Source organism: Lissotriton helveticus, chromosome 5_1, assembly GCF_964261635.1.
Source record: "Lissotriton helveticus chromosome 5_1, aLisHel1.1, whole genome shotgun sequence".
In the NCBI taxonomy this organism is placed as follows: domain Eukaryota; kingdom Metazoa; phylum Chordata; class Amphibia; order Caudata; family Salamandridae; genus Lissotriton; species Lissotriton helveticus.
Window position 1 is genome coordinate 2,119,629,891 of NC_136065.1, and position 19,250 is coordinate 2,119,649,140.

Below are 19,250 nucleotides of genomic sequence, written 5' to 3' on the forward strand. Positions count from 1 at the left end.
CACCCCCTTCTGTTCAGGGTACTCTGGTGGAATCCCACTCCACTCCCTTCTGTTCAGGGTACTCTGGTGGAATCCCACTCCACTCCCTTCTGTTCAGGGTACTCTGGTGGAATCCCACTCCACTGCCTTCTGTTCAGGGTACTCTGGTGGAATCCCACTCCACTCCCTTCTGTTCAGGGTACTCTGGTTAATCCCACTCCACTCCCTTCTGTTCTGTTCAGGGTACTCTGGTAGAATCCCACTCAACTCCCTACTGTTCAGGGTACTCTGGTGGAATCCCACTCCACTGCCTTCTGTTCAGGGTACTCTGTTGGAATCCCACTCCACCCCTTCTGTTCAGGGTACTCTGGTGGAATCCCACTCCACTGCCTTCTGTTCAGGGTACTCTGTTGGAATCCCACTCCACCCCCTTCTGTTCAGGGTACTCTGGTGGAATCCCACTCCACCCCCTTCTGTTCAGGGTACTCTGGTGGAATCCCACTCCACTGCCTTCTGTTCAGGGTACTCTGTTGGAATCCCACTCCACCCCCTTCTGTTCAGGGTACTCTGGTGGAATCCCACTCCACTGCCTTCTGTTCAGGGTACTCTGTTGGAATCCCACTCCACTCCACCCCTTCTGTTCAGGGTACTCTGGTGGAATCCCACTCCACTGCCTTCTGTTCAGGGTACTCTGGTGGAATCCCACTCCACTGCCTTCTGTTCAGGGTACTCTGGTGGAATCCCACTCCACCCCCTTCTGTTCAGGGTACTCTGGTGGAATCCCACTCCACCCCCTTCTGTTCAGGGTACTCTGGTGGAATCCCACTCCACCCCTTCTGTTCAGGGTACTCTGGTGGAATCCCACTCCACCCCCTTCTGTTCAGGGTACTCTGGTGGAATCCCACTCCACTGCCTTCTGTTCAGGGTACTCTGGTGGAATCCCACTCCACTCCCTTCTGTTCAGGGTACTCTGGTTAATCCCACTCCACTCCCTTCTGTTCTGTTCAGGGTACTCTGGTAGAATCCCACTCAACTCCCTACTGTTCAGGGTACTCTGGTGGAATCCCACTCCACTGCCTTCTGTTCAGGGTACTCTGTTGGAATCCCACTCCACCCCTTCTGTTCAGGGTACTCTGGTGGAATCCCACTCCACTGCCTTCTGTTCAGGGTACTCTGTTGGAATCCCACTCCACCCCCTTCTGTTCAGGGTACTCTGGTGGAATCCCACTCCACCCCCTTCTGTTCAGGGTACTCTGGTGGAATCCCACTCCACTGCCTTCTGTTCAGGGTACTCTGTTGGAATCCCACTCCACCCCCTTCTGTTCAGGGTACTCTGGTGGAATCCCACTCCACTGCCTTCTGTTCAGGGTACTCTGTTGGAATCCCACTCCACTCCACCCCTTCTGTTCAGGGTACTCTGGTGGAATCCCACTCCACTGCCTTCTGTTCAGGGTACTCTGGTGGAATCCCACTCCACCCCCTTCTGTTCAGGGTACTCTGGTGGAATCCCACTCCACCCCCTTCTGTTCAGGGTACTCTGGTGGAATCCCACTCCACCCCCTTCTGTTCAGGGTACTCTGGTAGAATCCCACTCCACCCCCTTCTGTTCAGGGTACTCTGGTGGAATCCCACTCCACCCCCTTCTTTTCAGGGTACTCTGGTGGAATCCCACTCCACTCCCTTCTGTTCAGGGTACTCTGGTAGAATCCCACTCCACTCCCTTCTGTTCAGGGTACTCTGGTGGAATCCCACTCCACTCCCTTCTGTTCAGGGTACTCTGGTGGAATCCCACTCCACCCCCTTCTGTTCAGGGTACTCTGGTGGAATCCCACTCCACCCCCTTCTTTTCAGGGTACTCTGGTAGAATCCCACTCCACTCCCTTCTGTTCAGGGTACTCTGGTAGAATCCCACTCAACTCCCTTCTGTTCAGGGTACTCTGGTGGAATCCCACTCCACCCCCTTCAGTTCAGGGTACTCTGGTGGAATCCCACTCCACCCCCTTCTTTTCAGGGTACTCTGGTGGAATCCCACTCCACTCCCTTCTGTTCAGGGTACTCTGGTAGAATCCCACTCAACTCCCTTCTGTTCAGGGTACTCTGGTGGAATCCCACTCCACTCCCTTCAGTTCAGGGTACTCTGGTGGAATCCCACTCCACTCCCTTCTGTTCAGGGTACTCTGGTGGAATCCCACTCCACCCCCTTCTGTTCAGGGTACTCTGGTGGAATCCCACTCCACCCCCTTCTGTTCAGGGTACTCTGGTGGGATCCCACTCCACTCCCTTCTGTTCAGGGTACTCTGGTGGAATCCCACTCCACTCCCTTCTGTTCAGGGTACTCTGGTGGAATCCCACTCCACTGCCTTCTGTTCAGGGTACTCTGGTGGAATCCCACTCCACTCCCTTCTGTTCAGGGTACTCTGGTTAATCCCACTCCACTCCCTTCTGTTCTGTTCAGGGTACTCTGGTAGAATCCCACTCAACTCCCTACTGTTCAGGGTACTCTGGTGGAATCCCACTCCACTGCCTTCTGTTCAGGGTACTCTGGTGGAATCCCACTCCACTGCCTTCTGTTCAGGGTACTCTGGTGGAATCCCACTCCACCCCCTTCTGTTCAGGGTACTCTGGTGGAATCCCACTCCACCCCTTCTGTTCAGGGTACTCTGGTGGAATCCCACTCCACCCCCTTCTGTTCAGGGTACTCTGGTGGAATCCCACTCCACTGCCTTCTGTTCAGGGTACTCTGGTGGAATCCCACTCCACTCCCTTCTGTTCAGGGTACTCTGGTTAATCCCACTCCACTCCCTTCTGTTCTGTTCAGGGTACTCTGGTAGAATCCCACTCAACTCCCTACTGTTCAGGGTACTCTGGTGGAATCCCACTCCACTGCCTTCTGTTCAGGGTACTCTGTTGGAATCCCACTCCACCCCTTCTGTTCAGGGTACTCTGGTGGAATCCCACTCCACTGCCTTCTGTTCAGGGTACTCTGTTGGAATCCCACTCCACCCCCTTCTGTTCAGGGTACTCTGGTGGAATCCCACTCCACCCCCTTCTGTTCAGGGTACTCTGGTGGAATCCCACTCCACTGCCTTCTGTTCAGGGTACTCTGTTGGAATCCCACTCCACCCCCTTCTGTTCAGGGTACTCTGGTGGAATCCCACTCCACTGCCTTCTGTTCAGGGTACTCTGTTGGAATCCCACTCCACTCCACCCCTTCTGTTCAGGGTACTCTGGTGGAATCCCACTCCACTGCCTTCTGTTCAGGGTACTCTGGTGGAATCCCACTCCACCCCCTTCTGTTCAGGGTACTCTGGTGGAATCCCACTCCACCCCCTTCTGTTCAGGGTACTCTGGTGGAATCCCACTCCACCCCCTTCTGTTCAGGGTACTCTGGTAGAATCCCACTCCACCCCCTTCTGTTCAGGGTACTCTGGTGGAATCCCACTCCACCCCCTTCTTTTCAGGGTACTCTGGTGGAATCCCACTCCACTCCCTTCTGTTCAGGGTACTCTGGTAGAATCCCACTCCACTCCCTTCTGTTCAGGGTACTCTGGTGGAATCCCACTCCACTCCCTTCTGTTCAGGGTACTCTGGTGGAATCCCACTCCACCCCCTTCTGTTCAGGGTACTCTGGTGGAATCCCACTCCACCCCCTTCTTTTCAGGGTACTCTGGTAGAATCCCACTCCACTCCCTTCTGTTCAGGGTACTCTGGTAGAATCCCACTCAACTCCCTTCTGTTCAGGGTACTCTGGTGGAATCCCACTCCACCCCCTTCAGTTCAGGGTACTCTGGTGGAATCCCACTCCACCCCCTTCTTTTCAGGGTACTCTGGTGGAATCCCACTCCACTCCCTTCTGTTCAGGGTACTCTGGTAGAATCCCACTCAACTCCCTTCTGTTCAGGGTACTCTGGTGGAATCCCACTCCACTCCCTTCAGTTCAGGGTACTCTGGTGGAATCCCACTCCACTCCCTTCTGTTCAGGGTACTCTGGTGGAATCCCACTCCACCCCCTTCTGTTCAGGGTACTCTGGTGGAATCCCACTCCACCCCCTTCTGTTCAGGGTACTCTGGTGGGATCCCACTCCACTCCCTTCTGTTCAGGGTACTCTGGTGGAATCCCACTCCACTCCCTTCTGTTCAGGGTACTCTGGTGGAATCCCACTCCACTGCCTTCTGTTCAGGGTACTCTGGTGGAATCCCACTCCACTCCCTTCTGTTCAGGGTACTCTGGTTAATCCCACTCCACTCCCTTCTGTTCTGTTCAGGGTACTCTGGTAGAATCCCACTCAACTCCCTACTGTTCAGGGTACTCTGGTGGAATCCCACTCCACTGCCTTCTGTTCAGGGTACTCTGTTGGAATCCCACTCCACCCCTTCTGTTCAGGGTACTCTGGTGGAATCCCACTCCACTGCCTTCTGTTCAGGGTACTCTGTTGGAATCCCACTCCACCCCCTTCTGTTCAGGGTACTCTGGTGGAATCCCACTCCACCCCCTTCTGTTCAGGGTACTCTGGTGGAATCCCACTCCACTGCCTTCTGTTCAGGGTACTCTGTTGGAATCCCACTCCACCCCCTTCTGTTCAGGGTACTCTGGTGGAATCCCACTCCACTGCCTTCTGTTCAGGGTACTCTGGTGGAATCCCACTCCACCCCCTTCTGTTCAGGGTACTCTGGTAGAATCCCACTCCACTCCCTTCTGTTCAGGGTACTCTGGTAGAATCCCACTCCACTCCCTTCTGTTCAGGGTACTCTGGTGGAATTTTAATTTATTTATTTAGTGTTTTATAGAGCGTGAACGTGACCCGTTTGGGTATCAGAGAACTTTACAGAGCGATGCAATATGTTTACAAACTAATTCAAGACAGACGAAATCATGAACAGCGTTTTGCCTGCAGAAGCAGGGTAATGCAATGAGAGGGAATAGGAAACATGGGTACAATTTAACGGGGAAAAACAAACATTAGAGGGAGCAGAGACAGATTGTTCAGCACTAGACTCCTGCCCATAAAGTGAACAGTGAGGTATGAATGAGGTAGAAGGAAATACCAACAGCCATGGTACAAGACACTGCATAGGCTACACCAAGGAAGTCCAGATTGCATACATAAGTAGAGGTGAAGAAGAGAGGATGTCGTTAGGCAGCAAAGCTGTATAAGCGCGAGTGTGTTAAGGAAGGGATTTGCCCACTGGGAAGGTCTTTGCTTTCTATTTTAATCTAGCCAAGCACGGTATTCTTCTGATGTAGGGCGGCAGCGAGGTCCAGATTCTGGGTGCGGCCCCAGAGAAGGCTCTGATGTATGTTTTCTTCTTCCGGAAGAGGGGAGGTTTCAGAACAAAAGCCCTGGCAGACCGGGAGTGCCTGTTTCCTCCGGAGACCTTGATTTTCTGGGCGGGATACACTAGAGAGTTACAGTGTAGTGCTTTGTGTGTGATACATGCCAATTTGAGCTGTATTCTGGCTTTGTACGGGAGCCAGTTCAGCGCTTTGAGGTGCGGAGAGATGTGGTAAAAACATTTTGTACCCTGTTAGGAGTCTTGCGGCTGCGTTGAGACAAGCATTTAGGGGAGCGGTTGAGATCTTGGGTAGTCCGGAGAGAGTAGAGCATCCGTACTCTATCCTAGAAATAACTAGTGCCTGAACTGCAATCTCACTCCACTCCCGTCCGTTCAGGGTACACTGGTAGAATCCCCGTGCCACCTCCTGGAATGGCACTTTGAGAGAATTCCACCCACTGCCTGCGGTCAAGAGTACTCTTGTAGAATCTTTAAGTGTCTCCATCTTAAGCCACACTCGTAGAATCGCATCTACTAACTCCTTCTCAAAGCACTCTGGTAGATTCGCACTCCCTTCTGCTTGGGGAGTCAGTTAGAATCCCACCATGGCTCCTTCTTGGCATGGTTTTTTGGAGGAATCCCACCTGGCCCCCTCCTGCTCCGTGCTCTCTGGCTGAATCCCACCTGGCCCCCTCCTGCTCAGTGCTCTCTGGCTGAATCCCACTGTGCCCCCTCCTGATCAGTGCGATTTTGCAGAATGCTACCCCGAGACCTGCTGCCCAGAATGCTCTGATAGAATACAACTCTGCACGTCCTTGGCCGTTCTCCATACTCACGTGTTTGGGTCCTTTATGATCCACCAGTTGTTGACATCCTTGTAGGGGTAACACGTCACCTGCTGCTGGTGAGAGCTGCCTCGGCCATCTTCATACCTGCACAGATACGTAAAAACCATAAACAGTGATAATTTTGCCGGGGCACCAACTTCTGATCAATGACAGAATATTGGAAGCAAAAAGATCATGTGGACAGAATATTGTGTCAAAGTATCAAGGACCAAAATACCGAGAAGGTTAATGCAAATAGGTAACTATAGATTTACTATCAACTCCACATCTACGTACCTTGAAGATATAGATCGCTTTATCTAGCCAGGGTACAGGTACATATATGTGGAGTTATCTATAAGTGAACTTTACTTATCTATACAAACTTACCTCCACAATATTTTTGTCCTCGATATTCTGGACACAAAATTTTGTCCCACAGTATTTTAATTTCAGATATTCGGTCTCCCCCTTCCATTGTATCGAGCACAAGGTTCAGGAGCAAAGCAACCGAGTTACACCCACTGACTCCAAATATCAGCGCAATGGCCAGAAGGAGGCTGCTCAATAAGACAATCATGCCAAGCATTAGGGGAGCAAGGTCCTTGCCCAGTGCACACAAGCGGATACCAGGAAGGCCTTACACCTTCCCATGTAGGATAAATCAAACCTGGGAAGCCTTATTTCATCAATGATCATTGGTGCATCTATGGCTTGGGTCTCACTTGAATGCTGGTAACCTCATGCTCTGTAATACAGTTCTGTTAGCGGAGCAGAGAGTTATGGGGGGTGGATTATTCTGAGCACCATCAGATCTAGGCAGGGATCTAATGGCACCCCAAGAAATAAACTGACTCATTGTAGCAGGTGGAAGCACATACCATATGAAATGTTAGACAATAATGTTAGCTTCATATTATTGACAAAGAATATAAAGACAGGAAAACATAGGCGTGAATGACACACATTCTAATTCAGACAACAGATGGTCAAAGTTTCCATGTTCGGGTGTATGGCTAACAAGTGTTTCGCCCCGTAGTGGCATGGTGTAACCTGCAACATCATCAACACACAGGACCCATCTATACATACTCCTACCATTCGCGGAAACTCCAAAACATTTAATCCCTCATTATGAAGGAAGGTTCGCCTTTATAAATATTAAAACCTAGTTAAGCACAAGCTGCGCCTAGAAGCACAAACTATACACAATTAGAGCAGGATTTTTTTCAAATTTCAGCAAAAAATATGTATGTTTGTTTACACTAAACCAATTGCCCCACCCATTCCATATATGCATCAAACAACAGCATAAAATTAAAAAAAAATATCATATGGGCTGCAGATCAGTGGGTGCCTTCACACCTGTCCTCGGAAATAATGTGATGTATAATTGTTTCCCTTGTATCTTTTCTTCCTTATTTAATCTACAGCCTTGATGGAGCCGGGGGCCTGTGCCACACTACTGGGTGTAACATGTGCTGGCTGTAAATCAACGAGGAGAAACTTTGACCAACTATTCACTGAATTAAAATGTGTATTGTTCGCTCATATGTTTTCATATCCCTAGTTTCTTTGTCAATACGATGGTAACAGAAAGAATATGTACTTTGACAATTATGGTCTAACATTGTGTACGATAAGAGCATCCGCCTGCTGTAAACATTGATACAAACTAGGTAAACAGACTTCACCTGGAGTAGATGCACGACTAGTAGCAAAATATATTACCCACTTCACCAATTATAAATTGGGTATTAACGAGTAAAACCAGGAATAAAGGCCCTTAAATATTTTCAAAAAGACTCATGTAGTGTAAGTAAGTAAGTAATTTCTTTATTGCCTGATTAATATCATGTAGTGTAGAAGGTTGAAGAGACAGCATGGGTGTTCTTGTGGGCCCCTCTCCTATTACAGCATAGGTGTTGCTTTAAGAGAGCAGGTACCCTCACCTGATAGGGTAGGTGTTCTTGTGGGAGTCCCCCCTCTCCTATTACAGCATAGGTGTTGCTTTAAGCATGCAGATACCCTCACCTGATTGGGTAGGTGTTCTTGTGGGAGTGCAGCCAGCATGGCACTGGTTTGCTCATCACGCTCCTTACGGTGACCTGTGACCCATATGCCACCTCCAATGGCTGACCATGTGTGATCCGTGCCAATCCTCCCTGCACAAACACAGAAAACAGATATCTACCAGCTCTAAGAAATGTCTGGTCATCTTCCAAGCGTTGCAAACTTCACAGTTAAAATAGAATCATACTCAAGAAGTGAAGAGTGCTCAGTATATGATAGCACCCCTTCAGGCCCTGTCCAAACACGCTGTCAAAAGTCTGACATGGGATTGCCTCAGTCATGTGTGCTGATAGCAGGTTAGACACAGCCAAGTGTACGTAGAATGAGTTTAAGCATTGTACAAAGGGCTACATTCGAAAGGCAAATGTGATATATAGGAAACAGTAGAGTAGAAATGTGTTGTGCTGCACTCTGTGGTTGATTGGGTTCAGTGTGAAAACAGACACAAAAAAAATATTCCTTCCAAAACAGACTCCAAATTAAAGTGCCAGAATCAACATAAATATATCCCTAAAACATTACACATCAGCACATTAGACTTACAATTCAACTTGCTGGTCTGTTTGGCCTGTAACGGCCAGCAGGCTGGACATACATCTGCCTGACCACTAGGAACAGAAGGCCTATATCAGACCTCTAACATGTAATAGGGAAGGTATGCACATGTCTCTTAGTCCTTTAGGGAACAGCAGGGTGGGCATACAGTTCAGCCTGACCACTAGGAACAGAAGGCCTATATCAGACCTCTAATGGGTAACAGAGAAGGTATGCACATGTTTCTCAGTCCTTTAGGGAACAGCAGGGTGGAGATACAGCTCAGCCTGACCACTAAGAGCAGAAGGCATCTGTCATACTTTTAAGGGCCAGCAGGCAGGGCAAGCACATGCCCCTCCCCAGTAGGAAGCACCAGGATGGTCATAGAGCTCAGTTTCACCAGTAAGAACAGTCAGTCCTGAAGTTGACAATCAGGTTAATATCTTGCAATATTATGCCTACCCTGGGCCCCTGGTTGACGCCTTTTCTCGTGTGGGTCTCTGTCCAGAAGAGAGATTCAGAAGAGCTAGATTCTCATCCTACTGATCACATTTGGTACGCCCTAGTCCGGGGCACCTTGTACCATTCTTCCCTTGGTGCAGTGCTAACTTTTTGGCCATTGTAGGCTTTACGCATTACTGTAAGTAACCCTCTTCTAATGTACCTCACTATCACTCGTGGGCACGCTTGTTTTTCCCAACCATCCACTTCGCTCTCCTTAGTTTTCTGCTTTAGGCTCTTCCTCTATGTAAGGGACAAGCCTTGCCTGCCTTGATGGATTCCTCTGGCCTTCTGGCCTACTCATTTCCCCTCATTTTCTTCTGCCCAGTTGGTCTTTTTTTTCATTCCAAATATCATTTCCTGATGATGAACCTTATTTCCCTCCGAGTCAAAACGTATTCGGCTTTGCTCCAAATGAACTAAAATAGATTTGCTCATTTTCTGTTTTGTTATCTGAAAACAAGACATATACAACTTTCACAGTTTTCATCTGTCTCTTGTGTGAACCACCATGAGCAACATACACTTATTTTTACACCAACAACCTGTTACTGTTTAGCATTTATAGCACTCTTTAACCCCTTCAACGCGGATGACAAAGCCAGCTCGTCATGGGCGTTACCTGCGCTATGCGGATGACGAGCTGGCTTTGTCACAAACCGCGCGTTTTTCAAAATTCAGCGCACAGCGGGAAAACCCGCTAGCGCGCATGCGGTTAAATAAAATATTACAGTTAAGTGTACTGAGACTCATGTATTTTTTTTAGAAATGTTGCTTTCCTAAATGTTGCATGTCTGTGTTACATTACACAGTAATGTGACTTGTCGTTAGCACTCAAACATTTTCTACGTGATTGTTGTTCCCTGATTATATCACAGGAACCACTGTTCAGTTTCAGTAATAACGGCACCTGCCTGATTTTTCAGAGGCAGCAAATGGCACGCGTTGCTCTGCCCTGTTGAGCGTAGGGATAAAGGTGTGACTGGGTAGTAAGGACAGACAAACAGCCTGACCTTTATGTACCAGCAGCAGGGCATGCATGGGTCTGTCAGCCCTCTAGGGAGCATCAGAAGATCTGTCTGGCAACATAATTTTCCATTGACCAGGACTTTAAAATAACAAGCAACCCTTCGAGGGTGCGGGGAGGAAGGTACCTTTTTCCACACCATGTGGGAGTGTCCAGCGATAGTAGAGTATTGGCGTCAGGTGTTACGCACAGTATCACAAACACTGAAAGTTTCCCTTCTGCTCGAACCACGAAAATGTCTCTGAAATGTATGGGATCCTAATGATCTCACCCGCCATGGACACACCTGGGTCACGTTAGGCCTCATGATTGCTAAAAGGGATATAGCGCAGAAATGGGGTGCGACAGACCTGCCCACACTGACAACCTGGTGTAGGAACATGGATCTTACTATGATCACGGAACGCACAGTATACGCAGCCAGGGGTAGCCCGCGAAAATGGAATAGAATATGGACGTATGTGACCCGCTACCGGAGTCTGACATAGACAACTCAGATGATGAGTTAGAGGGGCTCGTGAGGATAGAGAAAGAAATGTGGAATTACAAAGCTGATAAGAATGATATAATGTACTACTGTTATGATAAGAAATGTTTGCCTAAACAAATATAACTGCATCAATGTGAAATGACTATTTGCTACCTGTCACGTTTGCCAATGTGAAGATTGTTTTGAATAAAAACATAAAAAAAAAAAAATAACAATCAAACAAATCTTCACCAGACACTGCATCACAGCAGTGAAGAAGGCGGCCTCAATGTACCCAATGCTCGAGGAACACCAGTCTTTCTTCTACAGGGGCCAATATATTCCTTACCTCCAGGCTGGCTTGGAAAGCACTACTCATAATCTGGTCATGAGGTCCTGAGCGGCACAGCAGCGACAGGTGGACGTAGAAGATGCACAGGTAGAGAATGATGGGGGTCACCAGCAGAGCCCCAGCGCGGGCCAGCGCGTGGCACAGTACAGTAATCTGAGGAAACAGGAAAGACAGTGGCAGAGGGAGCCTGGTGATAATGTTAGTTACATGGCTGACTGTTCCCAAGGGCACCTGGATTTCTAACTCCGCTTCAACATTTAACCACTTTGTCATCCTGGTCATTTTGCCTCATCTTGCTCACCTCTGCTGTATCACGTGACACAAGCGATAGTCTTCAGTAGTGGGACACGTGCTGGTGTTACGTACTCTATTAAACGACACTGTGCTGGACAGAAATGGTCAAAGGGATTTTAGGCAAATTAACCCTCTTAGGAAGATGAACCCCACCAAAACATACAGACAGTAACTTTCCTAACGAACAAACCCATATACTCCGGACCAGAACTAAAATCCCATTTTATAAATCTGGGAAATGTGCTCCATATTTAATCAGTGATAATATTCTAATCCAGAGCCAAAATGGAAAATCTAATCTCTGGTAGGAAAAACATCTGGACACAAAACTAAAAGGGAGATACTCTGATGCCTACTCATCATGCTGCTGATATAGTAGGAAAACACACAAGATGATGGACAAAATGTTGCACAATGGCAAAACATTCACCCCCAGTCACACATTTGGGTTTAATCCATCGTTATTTTGTTAGTAGGAAGCAGTCCCATAATCAGATTACATAACAATTAGCATCCATCATCGAAGGCGCATGAAATCTGCATATATTACAAAACCTGTAACGCTGAAAAGAAACAGCATGACTAATGATAACCCAATGCTTCACTAAACCACTAATACTGGCTTCCTGGTCTGCTAAGCGCTTCAGGACCTCGACAGGGGTAGTAAACGATACAGAAATACCAATACCATAGCATACCATATGACGGGACAGAACTCCCTCAAGTCAGGATGATAGAGCTGGGGTGTCTCAAATACTGGGGGGTATGTAGAATGTTAGGAGTTTTTCTTTAAACAGTGGTAGACATTTAAGAACAAACATACTGTTTTCCAATCAAGGGCTGCGGTTTCTCCCAGCTCCTCCAGGGATACTTACGTTAGATAAGGCTTTGTCACCCACAAGATGCCACATGTGGAACCCAGCCAAGACCAAGAGCAAAACGTAGGTGAAGAGGCCCATATATTTCACCCTGCAATGGAAGCAGACGCAGACGCTGAGAATACCTGGCCATGCATACAATACAATGCAACACAATACATTTGTAAACAGCACAGCTACCACAGAGGCGGCATCCGGGAGCTAGTGGAAATATCACCCACAGGATTCTTAGCAGCAGAGAGTCTAAATGACATTTAGGCAGTAGTCGAAGAGTAATGTTTTTAAGCTCTTTCTGAAAATGGACTGGATATATCTCAAGTCAAGTAGAAGAGCATTCCACAGCTTAGAGGCCAGGAAAATAAATGGTATATGTGGCAAAGGTTACTCTCCCCCCCCCTTTTGCCTGAATTTTTTTAACTGAACGTGAATAGCTTCAAAGTCCAAACCTCCTTCAGAATTGAGAGACAACGAGTTTCAAGGAGCTCAGGATTTGTTTGCATCAGCCTTAACAATTATACGCTAAGAGAACTGCAGCCACCCCGCTATCAGTCTCTTAGTTTGCACGCGTTTCCTTGACCGGCTTTTAAACTCACAAGTGAATTATTTTATCTGTTCTCATATTTCTTTGTAGAACTGCCCTCAAGTCCATGCATCTAAGATTTGTTTTTGAGCTTCTGCAAGCGCAGCATGTATTATACATTCAGAAGGAGCCTGCAGTTATAAACTCTTGACCTTATTGCCCACATTACTGCCTCCCATGGGTTCTTTCTTGAACATGGGCAGGGTGAATGGGGAAGAAGTAGTAACTAATTTGAATACCCTGTGTCTTCTTAATGGTGGTGGTAACTACTCAGTGACTGGGCCTCGTCTTGCCACATCTCAGACTTCAGGAAGATGTTTTTCTAACTCTGTTGCCGACTCATTTAACCCAATCTGCTGACGTTTGCTTTGATGTATAGGGTGCATTTTGGCACACGTTAAGAGTCATTTTGGGTAAACTAGGGCACATTGAGATTTATAAAGTGCATACATGGGTGTGAAATTCTTGGAGGGCTTGTTAAGATTCGTTAAGTCCATAGTAAAATGTGTTAAAATTAATAGGATGCATACCAGGGCAGGCTAAGATTCATAGGGTGCATAACAGGTGGGAAAGTGCCTATTTTGACATGGCTAGTCCCCCAACTTTTTGTCTGGACATTGATGTGGTTTCAACTGTAGTGCGCAGGGTACTTGCCAATCAGGTCCCTTGTGCCAGTGTTTCCTCCCTAAACACCATTCCCCAATTGGCCATTCAGGCCCCCTGTCAGGCCCTGGTAAAAGGTACCTAGGTACCAAGGGCATGGGGACTGAAGAGGGTCCCCTAGGCACCCCTCACCTAGTCCATGCAGATAACCACTGCAGAATGCCTGGCCCACACAAAATAACAAGGTTGACAGGGCACACTACGTGTGTGTCAGCTATCACTGCCTAGGATACAGGTAAGTCACCCTCTAGCAGGCCTTACCAGCCCTAAGGCAGGGTGCACCAAATCCCAGATGTGGGCATATTTGCATGAGCAGATATGCCCCTACAATATTGTGCTCTATTCCTAACTATTGCAAGTGCCAGAAAAGACATGGAGAATACATGGGCTGGAAAATCGACAACTCGAGTTCCACAGCACCATGATGGCTTCACTGAACACAGTAGTGTTTTGGTACCAAACTACTCTTCATAATACAATACACCCAGCACTGGCATCAGTGTGGATTTAACATGTACTCAGAGGGCACCTCAAAGTTGCTCCCTGAAAACCTACAGAGCGTGGTGTGGGCACTGACTGGCTTTAGGCAGCCTGTCACACACAGACATGTTTCTGGACCCCTGGATGGAGAGCCTCTGCTCTCTGGGACCAGAAACAATGCACATCCTGGGCAGAGGTGTCATGCCTCCACCCCCAGGATGGGTCAGTGCTCAAAGGGGAACCTTCAAAGGCATGTCGCCTCTGTAAGGCGAAACCCAGCCTCTGCTGCTAGCAGCAGATGGCAGCCCACTGTTGACACCCCCACTTTGGGCAGGAAAACCAGCAGGGAAAACGTAGAAAGGCCAGGGAGGAGAGCCACCTTTGCCAACTCCACCCTTCAGGTGAAAGTGGCAAAGTTAAGCACACTTTTCAGTCCCCTCCATCTTAAAGATGAGAGCACTCCTCCAATCAGGGCTTGGTCAACCCCTACCCCCCCCACAGGAGGGTGGCATAATAGTGGGTGTAGTCACCTCAGGTAAGGTGCCCAATGGCCCTACCTACTACTCCCCTAAAACGCCCCCTAAATATAGTACTTAGGTGGCTCCCCACAGACCTAGAAGTTAGGTACCTGCAACCTAAAAAGAAGGGCGAAGATGATGCAGGGCAGCGAACTCTGAAGACGATGACTGACTTGGCCCCAGCCCTACCAGCCTGTCTCCAGCTCCCATACCCTGCAAGAGGATGACTCCTGTCCTGCAGCCAGCAACTTCCAAAAACCCAAGAAAGACTGGCTGAATTTTGAAAAAGCCCTGAACTCCAGAGGACAGCGGTTCTGTCCCCTAGAAACCAACACAAAGGACTCCGGTGCCCTGTGGATCCGTGAGTCCTGCCCACTCTGCACCCGACCCCTCCCCCTTGTCCAAGTGGCCCACCAACCCAGAAGAGATTCCCCAGTGATCCTGATCTCAAGTTCCGCGTTGGCTGACCCGTCCTGGACTCCACGATGACGCCTGCAGTCTGAATCCAGAGGCTCCCCCTGACCACGAACGGCTCTGGTAAGAAGACTCAGACATCTAAAGGCTACCCTGCACCTGAAGCCCCTGTGCCTTGGTGAGTCGAATCTACGGTGCCTCTACAACCCCCTCTATATTTCTACTTACCTTTGCTGTCCTTGGTCTCCCTCCTGCAACTTCCGGTGCAACGCCTGCAGCCTGTTTGTCAAGAGCAAAGTCTTCGTTGAAAGAACTGAGCGCCTAACACTAAAATTGCACCCTGCACCTAGCTGCCCCTGTGCCGCAGGTGGTGTGTGTTTGGTGCTGCTTTGTGGCCCCCTGTGCTTGCTCTAACCCCCAAAGCTTGGCCCCTGCTACCGATCTACTTACCTGCAAGCAGTTTAGCTTTGAGCACCAACAGGCTCTACTAAACCACAGTGGGCTGAATGAATATGCTACTTACCAGTATGCATCTGTTCTTGGCATGTAGGGCTGCTAACATTCATATCTATTGCATAGATCGCCGCCTAGTGTTGGGTCCGGATGATTGCACATTGTTGTCCTGGAAGAGTCTTCGAAGTATCACGAGATAGGTGGCTCCTCCCCTGGACTACACTGCGCATGGGCATCGACTCCATCCCCAGATTGTTTTTAGCCATTGTGTCAGAGATGGAGTGAAATAGTGTAAATGATGTCCATGCTAATGATTGAATGCAAGAAATTATCTGCAGCCGCTACGGGCACCGGGGAGGAGGGTGGGCGATATGAATGTTAGCAGCCCTACATGCCAAGAACAGATGCATACTGGTAAGTAGCATATTCAGTTCGGAGCATGTGGGCTGCTAAATTCATATCTATTGCATAGAATACATAGCAGTCCCTCCATAAACGGCGGCCGCCCGTGCCAGCTGCAGAAGTCTGAAAAAGGGTTTTGAGAACAGCCTGTCCTACGGCTGCCTGCTGCTTGGAATGCACATCTACACAGTAATGTTTGGTAAACGTGTGTGGTGTAGACCACGTGGCTGCTCTACAAATGTCTTCCAAAGGAATGTTCCCCAGGAAAGCCATGGAGGCTCCCAACTTGCGTGTGGAGTGTGCCCTGGGGGGGACCGTTAAAGTGCGTTTAGCTTTCTGATAGCAAATCTGAATACATTTAACGATCCACCTGGCTATTCCTGCTTTGGAAATTGGGTTGCCTTTGTGCTGGGCTGAGAAGGCAACAAAAAGTTGCTGTGTCTTTCTAAATTGTTGTGTTCTGTCAATGTAGTACATCAACGCCCTCTTGACGTCCAACGTATGGAGCATTCTTTCCGCTACTGTTTCCGGGTTTGGAAAGAATGCGGGCAGTTCAATTGTCTGATTGACATGAAACTGTGACACCACCTTTGGAAGGAACTTGGGGTTAGTGCGGAGCACTACCCTGTTTGAGTGAATTTGTATAAATGGCTCTTGTATTGTGAGCGCCTGTAGCTCACTAACAGGTCTGAGAAATGTAATAGCAATGAGAAACGCCACTTTCCATGTTAAGAACTGAATCTCGCATGAATGTAGAGGCTCAAAGGGTGGGCCCATCAGTCTAGTGGGGACCACATTGAGATTCCACACAGGAGCTGGTGGGGTTCTGGGAGGAATGACTCGTTTCAGTCCCTCCAGGAAGGCTTTAATGGCAGGCACCCTGAAAACAGAGAGATGCTGCCTGTTTTGGAGATAAGCCGCTATGGCGGATAAATGTATCCGAATGGAAGCGTACGCTAGATTGCATTTGTAAAGATGTAACAAATAGCAGATGATGTTAGGAATGGATGCATCTAGCGGGTTTATGTTATGGTCTGTACAATAAATGACAAACCGCTTCCATTTTGCAGCATAGCAAGCTCTGGTAGTGGGCTTCCTTGCCTCCCTGATGATGTCCATGCATTCTGGAGGCAGGTTAAGGTAGCCAAACTCTAAGACCTCAGGAGCCAGATCGCCAGATTGAGCTGTTGCGGATCTGGATGCTGAATGTCGCCATGGTTCTGCGTCAAGAGCCTGGGTGTGAGATGCAGCCTTTGATGCGGTACCACGGAGAGTTCTAGAAACGTGGTGTACCATGGTTGGCGTGCCCACGTTGGAGCAACCAGGATGAGCGTCATCGAGTGTTGCTTTAGCTTCCTTGCCACCAGCGGAATGAGAGGTGCTGGGGGAAAAGCGTACGCAAATCTGCCTGACCAGTTCATCCATATCGCATTGCCCTGCGATTGTGGGTGAGGGAACCTGGCGGCAAAGCTTTGGCATTTTGTGTTTTCCCTTGTGGCAAACAGGTCTATCTCTGGATGACCCCACTGCTAGAAGTACGGGCGGAGCAATGATGGATGTATCTCCCACTCGTGCACTTGATGGCTGTACCTGCTGAGCAGATCTGCCATCTGATTGTCCTTGCCCGGGAGGTGTTCCGCCATGAGGAAGATGTTCCTCTGAATGGCCCACTTCCACATGCTCTGAGCCAGATGAGACAGCTGTGGAGAGTGCGTACCTCCCTGCTTCTGGATGTAGTACATGGCTGTCATGTTGTCCGTCCGGATCAACACGACTTTGTTGCACAGATGTACCTTGAAGGACTTGAGTGCCATGAAGATTGCCATCAACTCCAGATAGTTGATGTGCATCTTCTTTTGCTGAGTCGTCCATAGTCCCTGCACCGTGTAGTGGAGCACATGAGCTCCCCATCCCTGGAGAGAAGCGTCCGTCGTCATGATGATCTGTGGCACAGGCTCCTGGATCGGTCGGCCCTTGCAAAGGTTGAATTGAATGAATGAATTGAATTGAATTGATTGAATGTGGGTTTGTAAAGCGCTAGAATCGACTCCCGCTGGGGAACCCGTCCTGGTTTTCCCTGTGAGATGGTCCCTACTGGGTATCTCCAAGGTGAAACCAGGCATCCCCGGCGTATGTGGGGGGCCGTTGTGGAGATGAGGCAAGCTAATGCCCAGAGTTGCCGAGTGTGATCCCTAGTTAGCGTAGGCACCGAGGTGAGAATTATCGAGTCCGTTGACACTGGTCCAAGACCCTGCCGCAACGGGAATTGAACCCTGGTCCCGGGCCGTCCTCTGCTCCCGGGTCTGCCACCTTTAACCAGTGAGCCACACCACTCCAGGTTGTGTGGATTCCACCAATGCAGAGAGTTGTATGCCCGACCGGTCACCAACACTAGGTCTTTCAACTGTCCTTGAGCCTGTGTCCACTGATGCACCAAGCATTCTTGGAGCGGACGCATATGCAACCTTGCGTGCGGGACTATGAAGATGCAGGAGGCCATCATGCCTATCAACTGCATGAACACTCTCGCTGGGAGTGAGTGTTGCGGTCTGAACCTCTGGATGAGCGACTGGATGTTGTCGATCCTCACTGGGTTCGGCTGAGCTGTAGCAGTCAGAGTATTTATTGTCGCGCCCAGATACTGCCGCACATGGGCTGGCTGAAGGTGCGACTTTGGATAGTTTAGCGAAAACCCCAGACTGTGAAGGAGGTGAATGGTGTGGGACATGTCTGCGGCGCACTGCTGTGCCGACTTGGCTTGAACGAGCCAGTCGTCTAGGTAAGGGTAGACATGTATGTTCTGTCTCCTGAGGTGCGCCGCCACGGTCGCCAGACACTTTGTGAACACTCTGGGGGCAGTGGTCACTCCGAAGGGTAGGACCTTGAACTGGTAATGCCTGTTTTGTATGGTGAACCTGAGGTACCTTCTGTGGGATGGGTGGAGTGGTATGTGAAAATAAGCATCCTTGAGGTCCAAGGTTGCAAGGAAGTCTCCCTGGTTTAACAATGGAAGAACCTGCTGTAGTGTTAACATGTGAAAGTGTTCTGAGAGGATGTACAGGTTGAGGGGGCGTAGGTCCAGAATGGGTCTGAGTGAGCCGTCCTTTTTTGGGATTAAGAAGTACAGGGAATAAACCCCTGTGCCTTCTTCCTCCACCGGCACGAGCTCTATTGCGCCTTTTTGCAGCATCACAAGAACCTCTTGCTGCAATAAGTGCAAGTGCTCTGCTGACATAGGACGTTGTCTTGGGGGTATGTTGGGTGGAGTGGACGTCAACTCCAAACAATAGCCGAACTGGATAAGTTTCCTCACCCACCTGTCTGTGGTGATGGACGTCCAGACTGGCAGGAACTGTTGGAGTCTCCCCCCGACAGGTGTTGGATGGTCGGGGGGCAGTGACAGAGAGTCACTGTTTGTTGGCAGCAGAGGAACGGGAACTGTTGTTGCCTCTGCCTTTGGCGCTGTTTCCTCTGTAACCTCCTCTGCCCTGTTTAGGGTACGAGGACTGTGCGCCTCCTCTATTGAATTGCG

The 19,250-nt window shown here is 49.1% G+C and overlaps 1 protein-coding gene across 7 annotated transcripts in view; it reads right to left on the bottom strand.

Moving 5' to 3' along the window:
* The window catches only part of POMT1 (protein O-mannosyltransferase 1), a 68,556-nt gene that overhangs the window by 38,127 nt on the left and 11,179 nt on the right, over positions 1 to 19,250 (bottom strand). For all 7 annotated transcript variants that reach the window (XR_013595137.1, XM_078646183.1, XM_078646186.1 and 4 more), the window contains exons 8-11: positions 12,206 to 12,299; positions 11,034 to 11,189; positions 8,115 to 8,245; positions 6,090 to 6,185 (exon numbers count right to left, since the gene is read on the bottom strand). Coding sequence is in view for 6 of the 7 variants with exons in the window: in XM_078646183.1 (XP_078502309.1) it covers positions 6,090 to 6,185; positions 8,115 to 8,245; positions 11,034 to 11,189; positions 12,206 to 12,299 (477 nt within the window). In the remaining variant the exon portion in view is untranslated. The remainder of the gene's footprint in view (positions 1 to 6,089; positions 6,186 to 8,114; positions 8,246 to 11,033; positions 11,190 to 12,205; positions 12,300 to 19,250) is intronic.